Genomic DNA, 17,645 nt, shown 5'->3' on the forward strand with positions numbered 1-17,645 from the left:
TAATTTGCTATGATTTTGTACTTGTGCGGGTATGCACAGAGAAAAAGACAATGTTATATTTTAATTCTTGGGAATGAACTGCCTTATCAGCAATACATAAAAAATTATTGAGGATTGTACAGGGTAAATATTGCTATAACATACCAAATATAACATGCCAGAAGTTGCTTCGATTCACTTGTGTTGGCCTCTTTTATATCACATACTGTAGAGCTAAAATGTGATTTCATAATTTTTGTCAAATTTTCTTTTAATATCCAGAAGTCAGAAGATTTGAATTTGCTTAAGTATATTTAACAGATTTCAATTTACCAATCTGTTGAATTTTACGAGATATTTAATTAGTGGAGGTAGCAAGAATTTGACTATTAAAAATAAAACGCTTCTAGTGTCAAAATTAAAATGTTTCTGGTAATGGGACTTTTAAATTATTAACAGAATGGAGAATATTAAACAAAACAAAAGGACTTAGTTTAAAATAAATAATTGAATCAAATCAGTTTTTTCCTTGGATAGGATTAGCAGAGACGGGGAAGTTTTAGTGGCGTGAGATAATAAATGGTAGATTTTCAAAGGACTGCAAGAAGAACCGTAATGAACCAAAATTTATTCAGCTGGTTTTTGGGGCTCTAGAAATTAAATGTAATTAATTTTTTAAAGTTAATTAAGTTAAGGTAATTTTAATAATTTTAAAATTGCTCACTCCTACCGTAGCTTTGACAATACTTATGGAATACAGATTATTGTGGACAAAAGAAAATTCATTACTTGAAACATTCTCTTAATTCTTCCCTACCATGGAGAGTGAAAGATCTTATTATATCATACCTGTAAACTTTATGCTGAGCAAACTAGGTATTTGATATTCAGAATAAGGCAACTACTTAATAAATAGTATGCATAATAATTTTGTGAAATAACTATGGAGATTCTCAGTCATCCAGATCATGGTTGTCTCAAAGGTGCTTTTTCAGGAGGCAGCCAGATTTTCTTTGTTTCTCTTTGAAGTTTCGCTTCTCATCCAAGAAGCTTCTTCAGCTCTGACTGAACTGAATCCTTCCATTCCCTACCATCCAATCAGATCTGAAGAAGCTTTTTGGATGAGAAGCAAAATCAGTGGTGGGATTCATTTTTTTTTACTACTGTTTCTGTGGGCATGGCTTGGTGGGTGTGGCTTGGTGGGCATAGCAGGGGAAGGACACTGTAAAATCTCCATTCCCACCCATTCCAGGGGAAGGTTACTGCAAAATCCCCATTTCCTCCCAATCAGCTGGGACTCGGGAGGCAGAGAATAGATGGGGCAGGGCCAGTCAGAGGTGGTATTTTACCAGTTCTCCAAACTACTCAAAATTTCTGTTACCGGTTCTCCAGAACTGGTCAGAACCTGCTGAAGCAAAACATCTTCAAAGAAAAGCAAAGTCCGGTTGCCTCCTGAAAAAGCACCTTTGGGACTATCTTTTAGTATACATTCATTCCCAACATTTGTCTGAGGATTGTCTTCCTCCCTGACATCAGTACCATCTGCTGTGTATACCTATCAATGGGATGAGAAATTTTAGAATGGCATTTTAAAATTCTGTTTGCAAATCTTTCTTCTGTAAAAATTCTACATGTTTTTCTCCTGGCTTGAAAAGAGAGAGGAGGGGTAATACCTAATATATATAGGAGAGGTGTTCTTTTTCCTCCAGTATTCCCACAGCATTTTCAGCTCTATTCACAATATTCTCTACAGTCTTCGCCAGAATGAAGCTCTAGAAGTGAATGAAATTATTGTATGTTGGAAACTGTTTGCACCTCCAATATTTGCTCTGGTTTTGTTCCTCCCAGTGAGTAAAGCTTTGAGCAATCCAGACTTTGTCTGCCATATTTTTCACTTTGGAATCAAAGTAAACTTTAGAACACTGTGCCCTGTATTCATTAATACAGGGAGAAGTTCAAGCAAGGATAGACTGTAGACAAAGACAGTCTATCCTTGTATAGGACAACAGACGTAGCTGTTTCAGGAATGTCCTAACTTGCCATGGAGTCCTTGAAAGTCTAGTAACTTTTCTTTTGCTTAAGGGATTTGATATTGTGAGCTTCCTAATCCTGCTAGCTCATCACTAATATTTTTTATTGGTATAACTGATCTATTGAAATAGGCTGGATAACACAGTTTAGTCTATAAAAAAGGCAACTGTAATCTATTGGAGCTTTGTTAATCAAGAAGCCTCTTTATTTACAAGTAGCAAGTTGCTATAAAGAGCACAACAACAAGGGGATAAACTACTTGTTTTTATTTAATTGTATTTGTTTACTAGTTTTTTTCCCTGCCTTTATTGCTTTATAAGTAACTCAAGGCTCTGAACATACCTCAGGCTGACTCATTTTCCCCACAACAATCCTTTGAGGTGAGTTGGGCCAATAGTCACTCAGCCAACTTTCATGCCTAAGAGTCGTGGTGGTGCAGTGGTTAGAGTGCAGTACTGCAGGCTACTTCTGCTGATCACAGTTGCCAGCAGTTTGGCAGATCAAATCTCACCAGGCTCAAAGCCTTTCATCCTTCCGAGGTAGGTAAAATGAGGACCCAGATTGTTGAGAGCAATATGCTGACTCTGTAAACGGCTTAGAGGGGGCTGTACAGTACTATAAAGCAGTATAGAAGTCTAAGGCAGGACTAGAACTTAAGTCTCCTGGTTTCTAGGATAGCACCTTCACCACTTCACCAAACTATGTTTTAATCCTTGCATTAACATCAAAATATCAATAGATACAGCACTAGCAGAAGTGCTGGTATTTATGTTGGGTGGAAGATCCATCTTAAATGTAGAGTCTGTAAAGATTCTCAGTCATCTAGTTCATGGTTGTCCCAAAGGTGCTTTTTGAAAAGGCAACTGGACTTTGTTTTTCCTTGAAGATGTTTTGCTTCTATGAAGCTTCTTTAGTTCTGACTGAATGGTGGAGGGTGGAAGGATGGACGCAAACTGTCTACAAGGAAAAACAAGTCCAGTTGTCTTTTGAAAAAGTACCTTTAAAGGTAAAGGTTTCCCTGTCCAGTTGTGTCTCTCTCTAGGGACATGATGGCGAACCTATGGCACGTATACCAGAGGTGGCACGCAGAGACTCTGTGTGCATGTGCGCCGTTGCCAGCTGCTCTTCCAGGTTCTGTCATGCGCACGTGTGCTGAATCCGGCCTGCATGTGTGCAATGGAACCCGGAAGAGCAGCTGGCCGCTGCGCTCTCTTTCAAGTTCCAACGCCCCGTGCTCCGGCACATGCATGCCCTAGTTTCGGCACTCAGTGCCAAAAAGCTTAACCATCACTGCTCTAGGGCATGGTGCTCATCTCCGTTTCTTGCCCAAGGGAGCCACGTTGTCTGAAGACAGTTCCATGGTCATGTGGCCAGCATAACTATACACCAAAGACACACAGAATGCTGCTACCTTCCCACTGAAGTGGTATATATTAATCTACTTTTATTTGCATCCTTTCAAACTGCTATCTGGGCAGGAGCTGGGGCAACGAACAGCAGCTCACCCTGCTGCGCGGGTCTTGGGTTTTGAACCTGGGCTATCAAGCTCAGCATCTTTAACCACTGAGCCATGCCTCCCCCTCCAATCTTTAATTTATCTTTCTTTAATTTAATCCATTTAAGGTTCAATAGAGAGCACCCAAATCAGCAGCATCTTGGTTGGGCATTGCATCTATTATTACTTTTGGCGTAGCTAGAGAAAGAGACTGTAGATAAATTCAAGTTTCAAATAGTGCTACACATAAAAATAAAATGGAATTTTATTGAGTATTCTCTTGAAACAAATGTCCATGGTCCAGTTGCCAAAGGAGTGTGGGGTGGAGGAACCATGTTTCTGAGGCTTTCCTTGTGCTATGAAAAGCTACAGCACACAAACTTGTATGAATGTGTCAGCATTCCAGAAAAAGACCCCAACTCCAAGTAAAAACTCAGAAGCAATCATCTTTCAAAGTTCTATTTACTAGGATAGGTAAACTGACACATCTGGGAAAACCCGAATCTGAGAGGTCCAGGTTTTCCCTCAGTAAATCAAAAAACCCAAGACCATCTCCTGACTCCGCAGTCGATCACATGCTCCAATCACCAACCGTCCCATCTCGAGACAGCACTCCGACCACTCCTTCTCCAGATGCAGGATCGGCCTGATCTTGACTGACAGGAAGAATGCGATTATGTCTAAAGACAACCCCTCTACTAAATCCTCCCCACAAAGTGACAGCATGGAAGCTTCCGGCCTAATATGGCTTCCAAAGCTGACAGAATGATTGCCCTTTCCTTTTATTGCCCTTGTATTCTATGCCTGAGTTACCTTAGTCTGTCAGCAGGATTTTGATGGACTTGCTCTGCGTAATGGTGAACATTGGAACAAATTCCCCTCCCTGAGATAGGTGCCTTGGGAATCCTTTCAGTCGAGAGGATTAGCAATTGAATATAGCAAGCTGTTCTTCAAAAGAAACTCCCAACTGGATTTAGAGATTCTATAAAATCATGATTATAATAACAACACGTTCTGAATCTGTTTCACGTCAATTGCTTCATGTTAGGAGTAGTGCATTGATTCATTCAAACTACCACAGGGGTGGAGTAACTTTGTCTGTGGGGGGAGGGGGGGTCTTTGTTGGTTTCTGCTAATGTGTTCAGCAATTGGGAGATGATAGAGTTCAGACCTCTCTGCAACTCTTTGAAAAACGTGGGGGGGAAAAAACCCTTTATTCGGCAAAAACCTCTACTATTACATTGCTTTTGACATTGTGAGTCCAATTTGTTATGGTAGCAATTAAGTTCTAAGGAATGGAAGTCCTGACAGCTGCATGTCAATTTAGCAGCACAAACCAACATATTTGTTCGTAGTCTGGAATCAAACTACTTCCCCCCCCAAAAAAAAAAAACCCCACAAGAAATTTAATCTTATTCTTTCTAAGTTTGTTTTGAAAGCAATATTTAAATCAGCTTTTCCTCCCTTCCCTTGTATTTTTTTTATTTGCAAATGAACTATTTAAATTGACTTGTGCAGTCTTATCTGTCTGATATTAGCCAGATATATTGAAATGATAGCTTCCAAGAATTCCTGGCCAGAATGGCATAAAATTCTGGAAGTTGCAATCCTCAAACAATTGGAAAGTAGATTGAGGATGTTTCTTCTATGATATATAAAGTGGATTATACCTCTATGTCTGATGTATAATTAAATAAATTAAAAATAAGAAACAATTGCCAGTTGCCAATGAGACATTTACAATGAATTGTGATCATGTACATTAGTAGTACTACATGAGGACAATAGTTGTTTCTTGCTTGTGTTCCATCCCAGAAATATACAGCCATCTTGGCTAATAGCCACTGATAGCCTCATCCTTCATTAATTTCCCTCCTCCAGGACTTTGTCTGGTACATTTTTAAAAGCCAGCCAAGTTGGAACCACTAACAACACATTCCACATGTGTTGTGCGAAAATGCATTCCCTTTTTGTTCTGATTCTCCCACTATTCAGTTTCATTGGGTGACTCTGGGTTCATATATAATGAAGAAGGAATATGTTTTTTTCCTTTTCCATTTGCTTTGCATCATGCCTAATTTGACATTTTTATAATGTCCCAACTTACTCATCATCTTATTCCCAACCAAAATACCTCCCTCCCTCCCTCCCTCTCTTGTACTTCTGAGCTGCAGATAAATGAACACTTCTGTCAAAAGCATTTTGTCTGGGTGCCGATTGCACATTTAAATTCTAGACAGATTTACAAAGCCAGGAAAACTGGTATGATTAGAAGCAACGGGCTGAAAGGAGTAACTATTTGCTAAGGGGAAGCTGTATTACAGCAATATAGCCTACTACAGTGGTGGTCTCTCTACACCAGCGGTGTGCTGGTAAATGTTTAATAATAATTTATCAACATACCACCAAAATCAAACCCCATATTGCAGTGTCTCCACATCTCACTATCACTGCCGACTCCATTATTCCCACCATGCTGTGCAGCTAGTATGATTAGCTGAAGAACTGATTGGCATCCCAACAATGTGGCTCAGTTTTGCTCTCAACAAACCGCCGAAATTCCAGAAAATTTAACAGTTGACTCTTATGAGCCGGTACCAGCCATCTCTGCCATACCAATGTCCCTCTGGCTAAGTATTGTCATCGATTTCACCTCTAGGGGTTCAAATTCTGACCGAGGTTCTTAACCTATATCTGAACGTGCAAGTTTCATGTTCTATGCATATCATTGATATGTACCACTAAACTATGGCTAGTTCTGCTAACGTCTTTTCTAGGTTAGAATGTGAACATTCAACATATTCTGTAGTTTTAGCTAGGGTTGGCCTATATCTGTGTATCTGGTCACTACTATATTTTAAGAAATAGCACATGAAATATTGATTTGTAAAATAAGGAAAATACATGTTCCAATTTGTTTGTCTTCCTCTCATCCTCCAGATACAAGATATCTAAATTTATGTACGAGGATTATACATTTCTGCAGGATTTTTCATTTTTAGTTTGTGTGTAAAACTGAACTTGATATTTCATTCAGTTAGACTTCAATGAGTACTTTTACGTTGGCAGAACTGGCAAAACTCAAAGGATAAGAATCTCCATTTCTCCTTTATTTGTCTTCTGAATTGTGTTTTCCCTGGGTCAAATTTATCTTTTCAGTTACTCCCTCATTTCCTTAAAGTTTGCCAACAACAATTACGAGACTTCAGAACACAATTTAGAGATCTGTATTTCTGCACAGCAGGTTTTTATAAAACACTCTAAATGTAGACAAGGCCTTGTTTTTCAAAGAGAATATTTGGCAGATAGCACTGACAGCCGGGGTTGGTTTTAAATCCAGGTTTTACAATCTTTGCCAACTCCTTAAACCATCCTCTCTGCTGCATTTGGTGTGCAAGCATTTAATTAAGATAATATTTATCATCTGTGAAAAAATATTTCCTGAAATTCATATTCAAGATACTAAGGAAGAACATGTTTTTGTCTATTATAGTGAGTTGTACACTATGTCAAAAGATATTTTGTTGTTCTTCAGCTGTCAAGACATGTCTGATTCTTCATGACCCCATGGATCACAGCATGTCAGGCCCCCCTGTCTTCCACTATCTCCCAGAGCCTGCCCAAACCCAAACATGCTGTGTTGATGACACTATCAAACCATCTCATCCATTCCCTTTTCCTTTTGCCTTCAATCTTTCCAAATATCGGGGTCTTTTATAATGAGTCCATTCTTCTCATTTGATGGCCAAAGTATTTGAGCTTCAGCTTTAATATCTCTCCTTCCAAAGATCAGTCAGGGTTGAGTTCCTTTAGGATTAAGTAATTTGATTTTCTTTCAGTCCAAGGGACTCTTAAGTGTCTTCTCCAAAACCACAATTCTCAGGCATGAATTCTTTGGTGCTCAGTCTTTCTTGTGGTCCAACTTTCACATCTGTGCATTACCACTGGGAAAACCATAGCTTTGACTATATAGACCTTTGTCAATAGGATGATGTGTCTGCTGTCAAAAGTTATAGCAAAGGAATATTTTCTGAAAAGTAGTGTCTACTTTACCTACATTGTACACGTTTCAGAAAGTCCATATACAATATTAAAAAGAGTATATCAGTAGAATGAACCATAATGAAGAAAGAACCATAATCATAACCATAATCTGAAAGCAAAATAGGTTTGATCTTTAATTTTCCCATTTTTTATCAATTATGTTACAAATGTTTAGGATTCTTCATTGTAAGCAGAAGAACATAGAATCATACAGTTGGAAGGGACCTTAGAAGTTTTCTAGTCCAACTCCCTGTCCAGGCCAGGAATTTTCATCCTATGCCAGACAAATAGTTGTCCTCACTTAGTGAAAACCTCCAACGATGGTGCACCCATGATTCCAGGAAGCTCTTCCACAACTTAATAAGCTCTCGTGATCAGGAAATGTCCACTTTAAAATAAGGAGGAATTTACTGACCAAATCCTTAGAAAGGAACAATATGATTACTAGATTGACACTTACACTGAACTTTGTGTATATTAACATTCCTGTGGACACTTCATTTTGTGTAATGATGGGAAATTAAAAATAACAGAGCATTCAGCTAGAATTTATGCAGTAATGAGAATTCCATTCAGCTCCAGTCTTCTGCCCAAATGTCATCAAACTATATATTTTTATTACATCCTGTGCTAAGCACATTGGGCTGCAAGCATACTCCACAGTTGTCAGTCCGCAGCTACAATCTCTGCATCCTTCCATTTAAGATTAATGTATTTTTAGGTTGGAAGACAGCAGTTGCTTTGCCTATTCAGCATTTCACATCTGCTTCTGTTCCCCCATTTGTATCCAGTAGTGGGCTGCTGCCGGTTTGGACCGGTTTGGGCAAACCGGTAGTTGCATATCCAGCACTATGTCGTCCTATTTACCCTTGTTTTTTAAGCCGCATGCATGCATGCAAGTGCTCACATTTTCATTGCTGGGGCGAATTGATTGTTAATTCATGTGCCGCCCACCTCTGTCTGTATCCATGATGCTTCTACCAAGATAGTTGAATTGTTCTACAGAATTTAAGGCCTGTCCTCCTGATGTTATCAGAGTATTGTCTTGAATAATGCCATCTTGCAACTAGATGGTTGCATTTGCTCTTTTTGTGCTTCATGAAAAGCACATAAACCACGTTATGCTAAGCCACAATGGATGAACCAGGCTACCTGTGACTTATTTGACAAACTGTATTAGTAATGAGTAAGTAATACCCAAATGGGGGTTGAGTATTTGGTGTGTATGCTGACTGGTATATATATTGGCAATTTCTATAGAAACATAAATGCATAATATTTATGTTGCTGATTTTCTTTAAAAAAAAAATAGATACAGCAAAAAATAAAGGAAAGAAAGAAAAAACATCAAGCTGGCACCTTTCTAGTTAGGATCTTGAACAAGAAGAGTTACTTGCCAGATCTGAAGATTTGATCTTTAGATTTTTGGCCTCTATAAAAATTCCTTGGGCTAGGGAATAAGGTGATGACAAGGCTGATGATTATGGGTTCGTTCCATGCTGTCCTTTTCTCTACAGTGTTTCCTTTTGGTACAACTTAACTTTTGGCTCTTCCAGTACATTTTTTCCTTTCTTTGACTCCACTGTCACATTTAATCTGCAGAAAATGATCAAAGGCAAGAATGCCTTCCAATTTAGAGACAATGGTCAAAACACTTGCTCCAAATAAACTCAAAGCAGCCTTTGTTCTTCAACACGTTAAAATTAATTTCAACTCAAACTGCTTTTATAGGTTTCTTTATAGGACAAATCACTTATCGTCCCATCAAGAAAAACCAGAACAGTGTTATAAAACTAACTTTTAGGACATCTTAATTAAATGATTGGGAATCAGGGTATGGATGTGAACACTTGACATTTATCAAGTTTCTAACATTGCACTTGTTATATTGTGGATCTGTTACATGTGGTTTCCAAGACTAGACACTGCTACTTTTATAACTCAAACTAATATAAATCATGGCGTGGTTTTTGGATTTTCATTCATGTGTTTCAAACATTAAAAATGAAAACATTCCATAACCATTGATAGGACATTTAACATTTAGGTTTTTGAGCTGTCTGCTTTTTTCTAGATGTAGTTTTATAAAATGTACGGGATACTACTGTAAGCCGGAGTATATCCCATGTTTTTGCTATTTCCAGATTCAACTTATGGGTATAATCAAGGGATGGGGTGAGCATTAGTTAGATTTAGATTCTTGGGTAAATCATTGGGTATTTTCCATGAATTGCAAGAAATTCTGATCAGTAGTTTAAAAAACAACAGCTACAGAACAATGATTGCATTCAAATTATATTTCGGAAAAAGACATATATCTTTTTGGCATATACAAGAGTAAATGATAGGGAGGGAATTCATTCAGATACTAGTACAACATCCCTTAGCCTGAATTTTTTTCAAAACCATTCCATACTTTTAACTATAAAGGTATAGGATGACTCTTGCACCTGGAACTTGTTGATTTTGGGTTTCAGATACAAGATAGTATAAACTCAGCAACCCTAAAAGATTCCTACTCTTTACCCAAAGCAACTGTTTAGTTTTTGCTACATTTTAACAAATCCTTCTGTATGTATATGGCCCATTAAGAAGGACATTTTCTTCCTGAAGAATTGGAAAGTTTCCTTCAACAAGCTTACTGAGTATCTTACAGTGAAAGTTCTACTTGGAAAAGGTGATGGAAATGATTAAGAGTAAATCTGCATGAACTTATCTCTCTTTAACCACAATTGATGTTTTTATGAATAAGCAGAGTATGCAAATCCACAAGATTCTCCATTTCTAGCTAACAGTAAACGGAATTTTAAAATAACTCATATTGTCAGATTATGGTTCATGTTCACCAACAGTGATATCCCCTTGAGTTCACACATTATACTTAAATATAGACATGCTATCCACCATGGTTAAGGAATCGAAAACTGCAAAGATAAGATGGTGTTCAAGTTGACATTAAGCAGCCAAAGCAGCAAAACTTGTTGTCCAGGTACACCCGGCAGGTTTCACAGAAGGAGAATATAGTGTTTACAAAAGACTTGAATTCATCATTTACAGAAATTTTGAAATAAGACTAAAGGTCCAGTAGCAACAGTTTGTATACCTCTGATTAAATTAACTATGTTGAGTTAAACTTGCTCTTCGCTGGATCAGTTACAGCTGCTTTTTCTCGTTATGTTTTTAATATTATGTATACTAGTCATCTTATGTACTAATTAAACCTAGTACAAGTGAATAAAAATAGATTAAAAAAATACTCTTCTCTTTAGGTCTCAATTACCCATCAACCATCAGGAAGAGGTGTGCCTTGTTTGAAATGCAGAGAAAAGTGTGCTGGTTTTGAACCACATTCTTGGAGGTAAAGGTTTTACTATTTCTTTTGCTCTTATTTTCTGCTGTCATTTACTTTGTATTCAGGGCAATTGTAAAGAGCTGTGGTGGCACAGAAGTTAGAATTCAGTATTGCAGGCTAACTCTGCTTGCTGCCAGAAATTCGTTTTTGAACGGTTCAAAGTTGACTCAGCTTCTATCCTTCTGAGGTCAGTAAAATGAGGACCCAGATTGTTGGGGGCAATATACTGACTCTAGAAACCACTTAGAGAAGCGGTATATAAGTCTAAGTGCTATTGCTAAATGAACAAATATCAATTGTTCTTTAGGTAGAAACTGTCGGAGATTTGTGTTAGTCTGTTGTATTAAACATCTTTTCCCACTAATACATTTTATTAAAAAGTTGTGCATCTGATAAAGTGAGCTGCATGTTTTATGATAATATTTAAAAGTTGGAAAAGGTGACTCCTGATTTTTTTTTTTTTGAATTTATATCCCGCCCTTCTCCGAAGACTCAGGGCGGCTTACATTGTGTTAAGCAATAGTCTTCATCCATCTGTATATTATATACAAAGTCAGCTTTTATTGCCCCCAACAATCTGGGTCCTCATTTTACCTACCTTATAAAGGATGGAAGGCTGAGTCAACTTTGGGCCTGGTGGGACTTTAACTTGCAGTAATTGCAAGCAGCTGTGTTAATAACAGACTGTCTTAGTCTGTTGAGCCAACAGAGGCCCTATAGGTGAGAAGGAATACTAGTGGAATCTATTACTATCAGAGAAAGGTAATATTGTTGATTTGCGTTTGCCTTTTTTATCGAATTTGCTTTAGTAATTCCCATCTCAATGTTTTTGTATGTAGAAGGAGTTACAATGTAAAAATAGTGATGTCAAAGTTTGGCTGCTTAATTCATTACTTTTCTAAAATTTTGAATTGCTTGAATTCACCATACACTAAATGTTACATTCTTGGAGGTATATAAAGGTATATAATCCTAAAACATTAAAATCCTGCTAACAAATACAGAATATGACATGTTATAATATAGACATTAAGAACACAATAATACCATGTCTACAGTTCAAATCATACATGCCCTCATTCAAATCTAGTGGATTTCACTTCCATTAAGTCAAAATTAGAAAAATATACTAGATGCATATTACCAATAAGTGCTTAGTGGAATCTCTAGCTTTTTAAAAATCCTATTAGAAGCAGTGTAGACAGTGTATGTTTAAACTTCCTTGTATAACCAGTAGTAATCCACCATCTGTCTTTATTCTCAGTCACTGAAACAGAATAAAGCAGTCCCTATTCAAGATGCAAATTTGCCTTGAAATCTTCTTTCACTTTCACTGTTCAGATAATGGAAAGAATCTTATTAACTTTAATACACTGTAGACCAGACTGGAACTAGTATAGGTTTTTTTCCTTCAGAAAATTGAACTCTAGATCAATGTAGCAGGGCTACAAAACTTCATTGTGCCCTTTGTCAATTTTCCAGATCAGTAGCATTATGCTGCTAATTTTTCATTCACTGCGTTTGAGTTGTTTCATTCTTTGTTAAAAGGCCGTCTTATATAATTGTGTATCTCTGACTTCTGGCATTTTCAATAGTGGGTAGCAGCTCAGATAGTTCTGCCAAAGGATGCCAGGCTTTCAGCTGTGATGTCATCTTTAAAAATGTCACATTCCCTGAAGCCTTCACTCCCACGGGAATAATTTAGAAAAATGCTAGTGGCTTGGTTGAATACAAATATTTGAACCTTTTGGTTATATTGATTCACTTACTTTATGTGAATGCTGTTGGGCATGTTGTGATTTCAATCTGCTTTGGTTTCAATGGAAAAACATTTTCAGAAGAGTAATCCAGAATACACATAAAGGCACAGCACCATTCCTACCTATATTTTAATCTTACACAATTGGCAATGGGATTTCTTCCACAATAATGATACCTTTGTAGCTTTCTAAGAACTGCTCGAATAATCCTTCCTCTGCATTTTTTCGTCATGATCTTTGTTAGCATGCTGTTCTTGCTAAATGCCAGCTTCCTCCTACTTTCCATCTATTAACTGAGTCTTATGTTCTGAGCACATGTTTCTGCCTCAGACTAAAAGAAAATGAAAGGCTCTTCCACCTGCTTGCTCCAGATTTCATGCCTCATTTTTTAGGACTTATCAGCTCCTTTTTACTCTCTCTATATGTGAGTGGTGTGATAATTTTTGTATTTTAACTTCCAGGTTTATTTCAAACATTTCAAAAATGAATTTAGAGATCATTTGAAGAAAGAAGAAAGGTTTACACAATTGGTTTATTTGATCAAGGTTAAAATAATAAATTGGTATTTCCAGTGATGTTTTTTTTAAAAAAAATTGGGACTGAACTTGGACTATCTGAAAAAAAGGAATGGGGGGGAGGTTGAGTTTATTTATCTTTAAACAGAAATTGAGATATTAAAATTAAATATTAAAGGAAGGATTCAAATTGAGAGTAAATCTTTTTTTTGTAGTTTTCTGTATTATGTAATTTAATTACTTTTATCTGTCTAATATAATCTTCAATAAAATTATTGGGAAAAAAACCTTTTCATCCACTTTGAATCATGATGGTTTATCTGTGAGAGTAATTTGGATACAGATTCCTCCAGATTTCAGTTGTAATCAACAAAAAATCATGAAAAATATAGCCCCCTAAAGTTTGGATTTCTTCCATCTGAGCCCATTATTGAAAAAATATGAGCTTCATTTCATATAAAATTATTCCCATTCTGCGGACAAGACTGAAATATGGTTTCAGTAAAGCTTCTAAGGAAACTAAAATCTAGATTAGAATCATTGGACATGTTGATTCCATTTGCAGCTAGCTTATACTGCCAATACATTATTCTTCCCACACGTGTTCAGCAGCACCAATGTTATGGATATAATGAACCCCAAATAATTTTTAATGATATTACCATCCGTTAATCAAATGAACTGCCAGGTATAAAATCTTGTTATGCACTTTTCTTTTTGCAAAATTTTGCAAAAAAAATACAAAACAGACTATGGATCTGTTTTCTGTAAATTTTCTGCTGCTTCAAATATTTTCCTCTCAAACTCTTTATTTTGAGATAATCATAGCTCAGAGTAGAACATAACATTCAGCATCCAGATTTAGAGTCAGTCCTTCTTTCCAAAAGAATTTTGTCTGTCTATCAGTCTAATTTATTGGCCACCTATCTTGCTAGAAGGTAGCTCTGGGCGGTCAGTGATTATTATGGTATATATGATAATTTTATATGATAATTAGAGTTGCAAATAACTCTTCCCTAGATTTGAGATAGTATAGCTCTTTGAATTAATAACTTCTTAGCTATTTTTGAGGATGGTCTGTGGTCTACAACTACCTTTCCTGGAGAGCCATAGTAGACAAAATAAGAACTGAAATGGACAAATAGCTTTTCCATTCTAAAGCACATTCATTCATTCATTCAATTTATATGTCCAACTGCCCATCTCACCTGGGCAATGAACAATATTTAAAGTAAAAGTTAACACAGTTACAATCATAAATACAACAGATAAAAGTACACAACAGTTAAGGAAATACAGCAACCACTAACACAACCAGGAAACTATTATCACTGATATTTTTGGGTTAATGCATTCTGTTAAGCTATGAGGTTTTTAAGAATTATAGCTTACTGAGTATGCTGTAATTGTCCAAATTCCTGTGAAACAGTGGTGGGGTTCACATAGCACACCAAGCTAAACAAAATAAGATGCTGTTTCTTCTGGGTCTCAAAAATTAGAGGGAAAAACCAGATTATTTCAGACTAGCCTAATTCCAGGACTACCTTTTTCACATAAAATCAACCCATCTCCTCTCTGGGATGTACTTCAAATCCATAGTTTATGCAAGTTTGGTGGAATAGTGCCCAGAGGCAATCATTTTCTATGGTGGCCCACACCGATGGAGTAGCTTCGACCCTAAAATTAAATCATCACCATCATTGCTGATTTGCAGAAGATGGTTAAGACTGAAGTCTTTTGTTTCTTTGAGAAACATTGCTGCTGTTATGCTAAGTGTTTCTTCTCTTCCTCATTTTTATTTCTGCTGTAGGGTTATTGGTAGGATCTCTAGTTGTTCATTGTTGTAAACATTTGGGAGCACATGCTGATTTAGCAGTATATAAACCAAATTAACAAATTAAGTATTCTCTGGATAAGTATTTCTCAATTTCAGTGACTTTTGTGTATATCTTCTATGAGATATGTGTAAATTTCGGTTCCCAGAATTCCCCCAGCTAGGCTATCCAAGTTCAAACAGAAATCAGCCAGATGCTGCCACTTGCTATAAAATATTTAACATGGATGTTCTCAAATTAGGGTTACGGTCTGTATTTTTTTTTAATTTGTCAAACACAACAGTATATATAAGTATAAGCATGGAATAACCATACAAATTGGATACAATCAAAGGGAACATTAGGACAGGAATGGTAGGGACGCTGGTGCTCTTATGCATGCCCCTTACAGACCTCTTAGGAATGGGGTGAGGTCAATAGTAGATAGTTTTTGGTTAAAGCTTTGGGGATTTTGGGAAGAGAGTCAGGTAGTGCATTCCAGGCATTAACAACTCTGCTACTGAAGTCATATTTTCCACAATCAAGATTGGAGTGGTTCACATTATGTTTAAATCTATTGTGTGCTCGTGTATTGTTGCGATTGAAGCTGAAGTAGTCTTCGACAGGAAGGACAGTGTACCAGATGATTTTATGAGTTATATTGTGATATAGATCTAAATCTAGAACTATTTAGAGCTGTGGCATCATTCCATATTATAACAGTTCCATCATTCCACTATTTACACAAAGAATTAATAAAATGTTTGATGATAATAATTGTTCATGTAATCTGAAATTGAGATAAAGTATTAATGAATGAAATCTTGGGTTTTTTAGAAGCATAGCTATAGCACTTAGACTTATATACCACTTTACAGTGCTTTATAGCTCTCTCTAAGTGGTTTACAGGTCAGCCTATTTGCCCCCAACAATCTGGGTCTTCATTTTACAAACCTCGGAAGGATGGAAGGCTGAGTCAACCTTGAGCCTGGTGAGATTTGAACTGCCAAATTGCAGGCAGTCAGCAGAAGTAGCCTGCAGTACTGCCCTCTAACCACTGTGCCACTGTGGCACATAGACACCACATTGCTTCTTTATGAGGCATTAGATATCTCTGACACTAAAAATTCAGGTTGAAAGCAGCAGATTTAATTATTCAGGAAGTAAAAAACATGAAGAATTCAAGAGTTGGGGCCTGGCTTATACAAGTTAAATGAGGTTTAAGTTTTAATTAGTGCTGCTTTTTCTCATTCCTAGGTAGGCATCCCATTTATTGCATCACAAACTATTTTCCACACTGTAAAGTATTTTGTATTGTTTGATTGTATTATCTATTTCTTACCGGAACTAGTCTGGTCAAGATTTGTCCGACATTTCTTTGAAGTTTAAGCTTTGATACAGGCAACCTTTTGCAGCTTCTGGCTATATTAAAAAAAAATAAAAACTGATTTCTGAGAACTGCAGAAGGTGTGGCAGTGAAATGCAAATATGAAATTTAATTTGTGGGTGGGGGGATTAATGAAATAACATGTGATGAACTTAACAGAGGCTCAATGTACATACTTTATTTCTCTCAATGAAAAAAAAAATCATTGCTGAATTATTGTGTTTTGCCTCCAAATTTTTAGCTGTGACCCAGAGTGACCTTCCCTATTTTAGAACATAAATCAGCATCAAGGCTTTATTTAGGGTTTGCCATTAACCTGTTTGGATTTGGAAGTCTTGCTCATACAGTTGAAAAATATAAACTCTGACAATTTGAGTCAATACATTTTTGCCAGGTATTCTTCTAAGCCAAAACAGATCCCGGAAATAGCCCTACCTTCAGTGGTGGGATTCTACTGGTTCGGACCGGTTCGAGAGAACCGGTAGCTCTGATGATCAGCTGGGAGCGAACTGGTTCTCTCTGAAGATCAGATGGCCCACCCACCCGCCTGCACTATTTACCTGCCTTTATCTCCTCAGCTGATTTGCCACGCGAATCAGCTGTGTTATCCTTTGAAGAAACCCAGAAGTGAAGATTTGTTCAAACTGTGCATGGGTGCAGAGCGCGCATGATCACTGAACCAGTTATTAAGCCGGGAGGATCCCACCACTGCCTTCCTTATTACTGGGGCAATCCTTAGCAGCCAATTTTAGGGACTAGGAATAGTACCTTACCGTGGCAACTGCAGAAAGCAAAAATACATATCCTGCTGCTTTATGATGAATATAATTCTATCTCTTTCTTATTACTCACATTTCCATTTAGGATGAGGAACCAATTTGTACAATGGAATTTGTGAAATGACACTGAAATGATTTTTTGGTCCTCAACAGTGTTTTCCCAAAAATCTCTATATACTATTTTTACCTCATAAGTGAAATGTAATCACCCCAACTTGATGTACTTTGGAAGTGCTCAGGAGAACAGAAATCCAAAAAAAGAAGTTCTTGCACTTCTTTTGTAATACTAGCACTTATTCTGGATTGAGGTTTGGCAAATCCAGTTGGAACAAATATTCTTTTATATATAGCACTATAGCAATTGCACTTAGACTTATATACCACTTCACAGTGCTTTACAGCCCTCTCTAAGCGGTTTACTGAGTCAGCATATTGCCCACAACAATCTGGGTCCTCATTTTACCAACCTTGGAAAGATGGAAGACTGAG

The 17,645-nt window shown here is 37.0% G+C and overlaps 1 protein-coding gene across 2 annotated transcripts in view; it reads left to right on the forward strand.

Moving 5' to 3' along the window:
• The window catches only part of LMCD1 (LIM and cysteine rich domains 1), a 76,680-nt gene that overhangs the window by 18,204 nt on the left and 40,831 nt on the right, over window positions 1-17,645 (forward strand). The window contains exon 2 of one of the 2 annotated variants that reach the window (XM_058170226.1): window positions 10,819-10,907. The exons of the other annotated variant lie outside the window; for it this stretch is intronic. Within the exon in view, the coding sequence (XP_058026209.1) occupies window positions 10,819-10,907 (89 nt within the window). The remainder of the gene's footprint in view (window positions 1-10,818; window positions 10,908-17,645) is intronic. 2 annotated transcript variants of the gene reach the window in all.

This window comes from Ahaetulla prasina, chromosome 2, assembly GCF_028640845.1.
Source record: "Ahaetulla prasina isolate Xishuangbanna chromosome 2, ASM2864084v1, whole genome shotgun sequence".
Classification (NCBI taxonomy): Eukaryota; Metazoa; Chordata; class Lepidosauria; order Squamata; family Colubridae; genus Ahaetulla; species Ahaetulla prasina.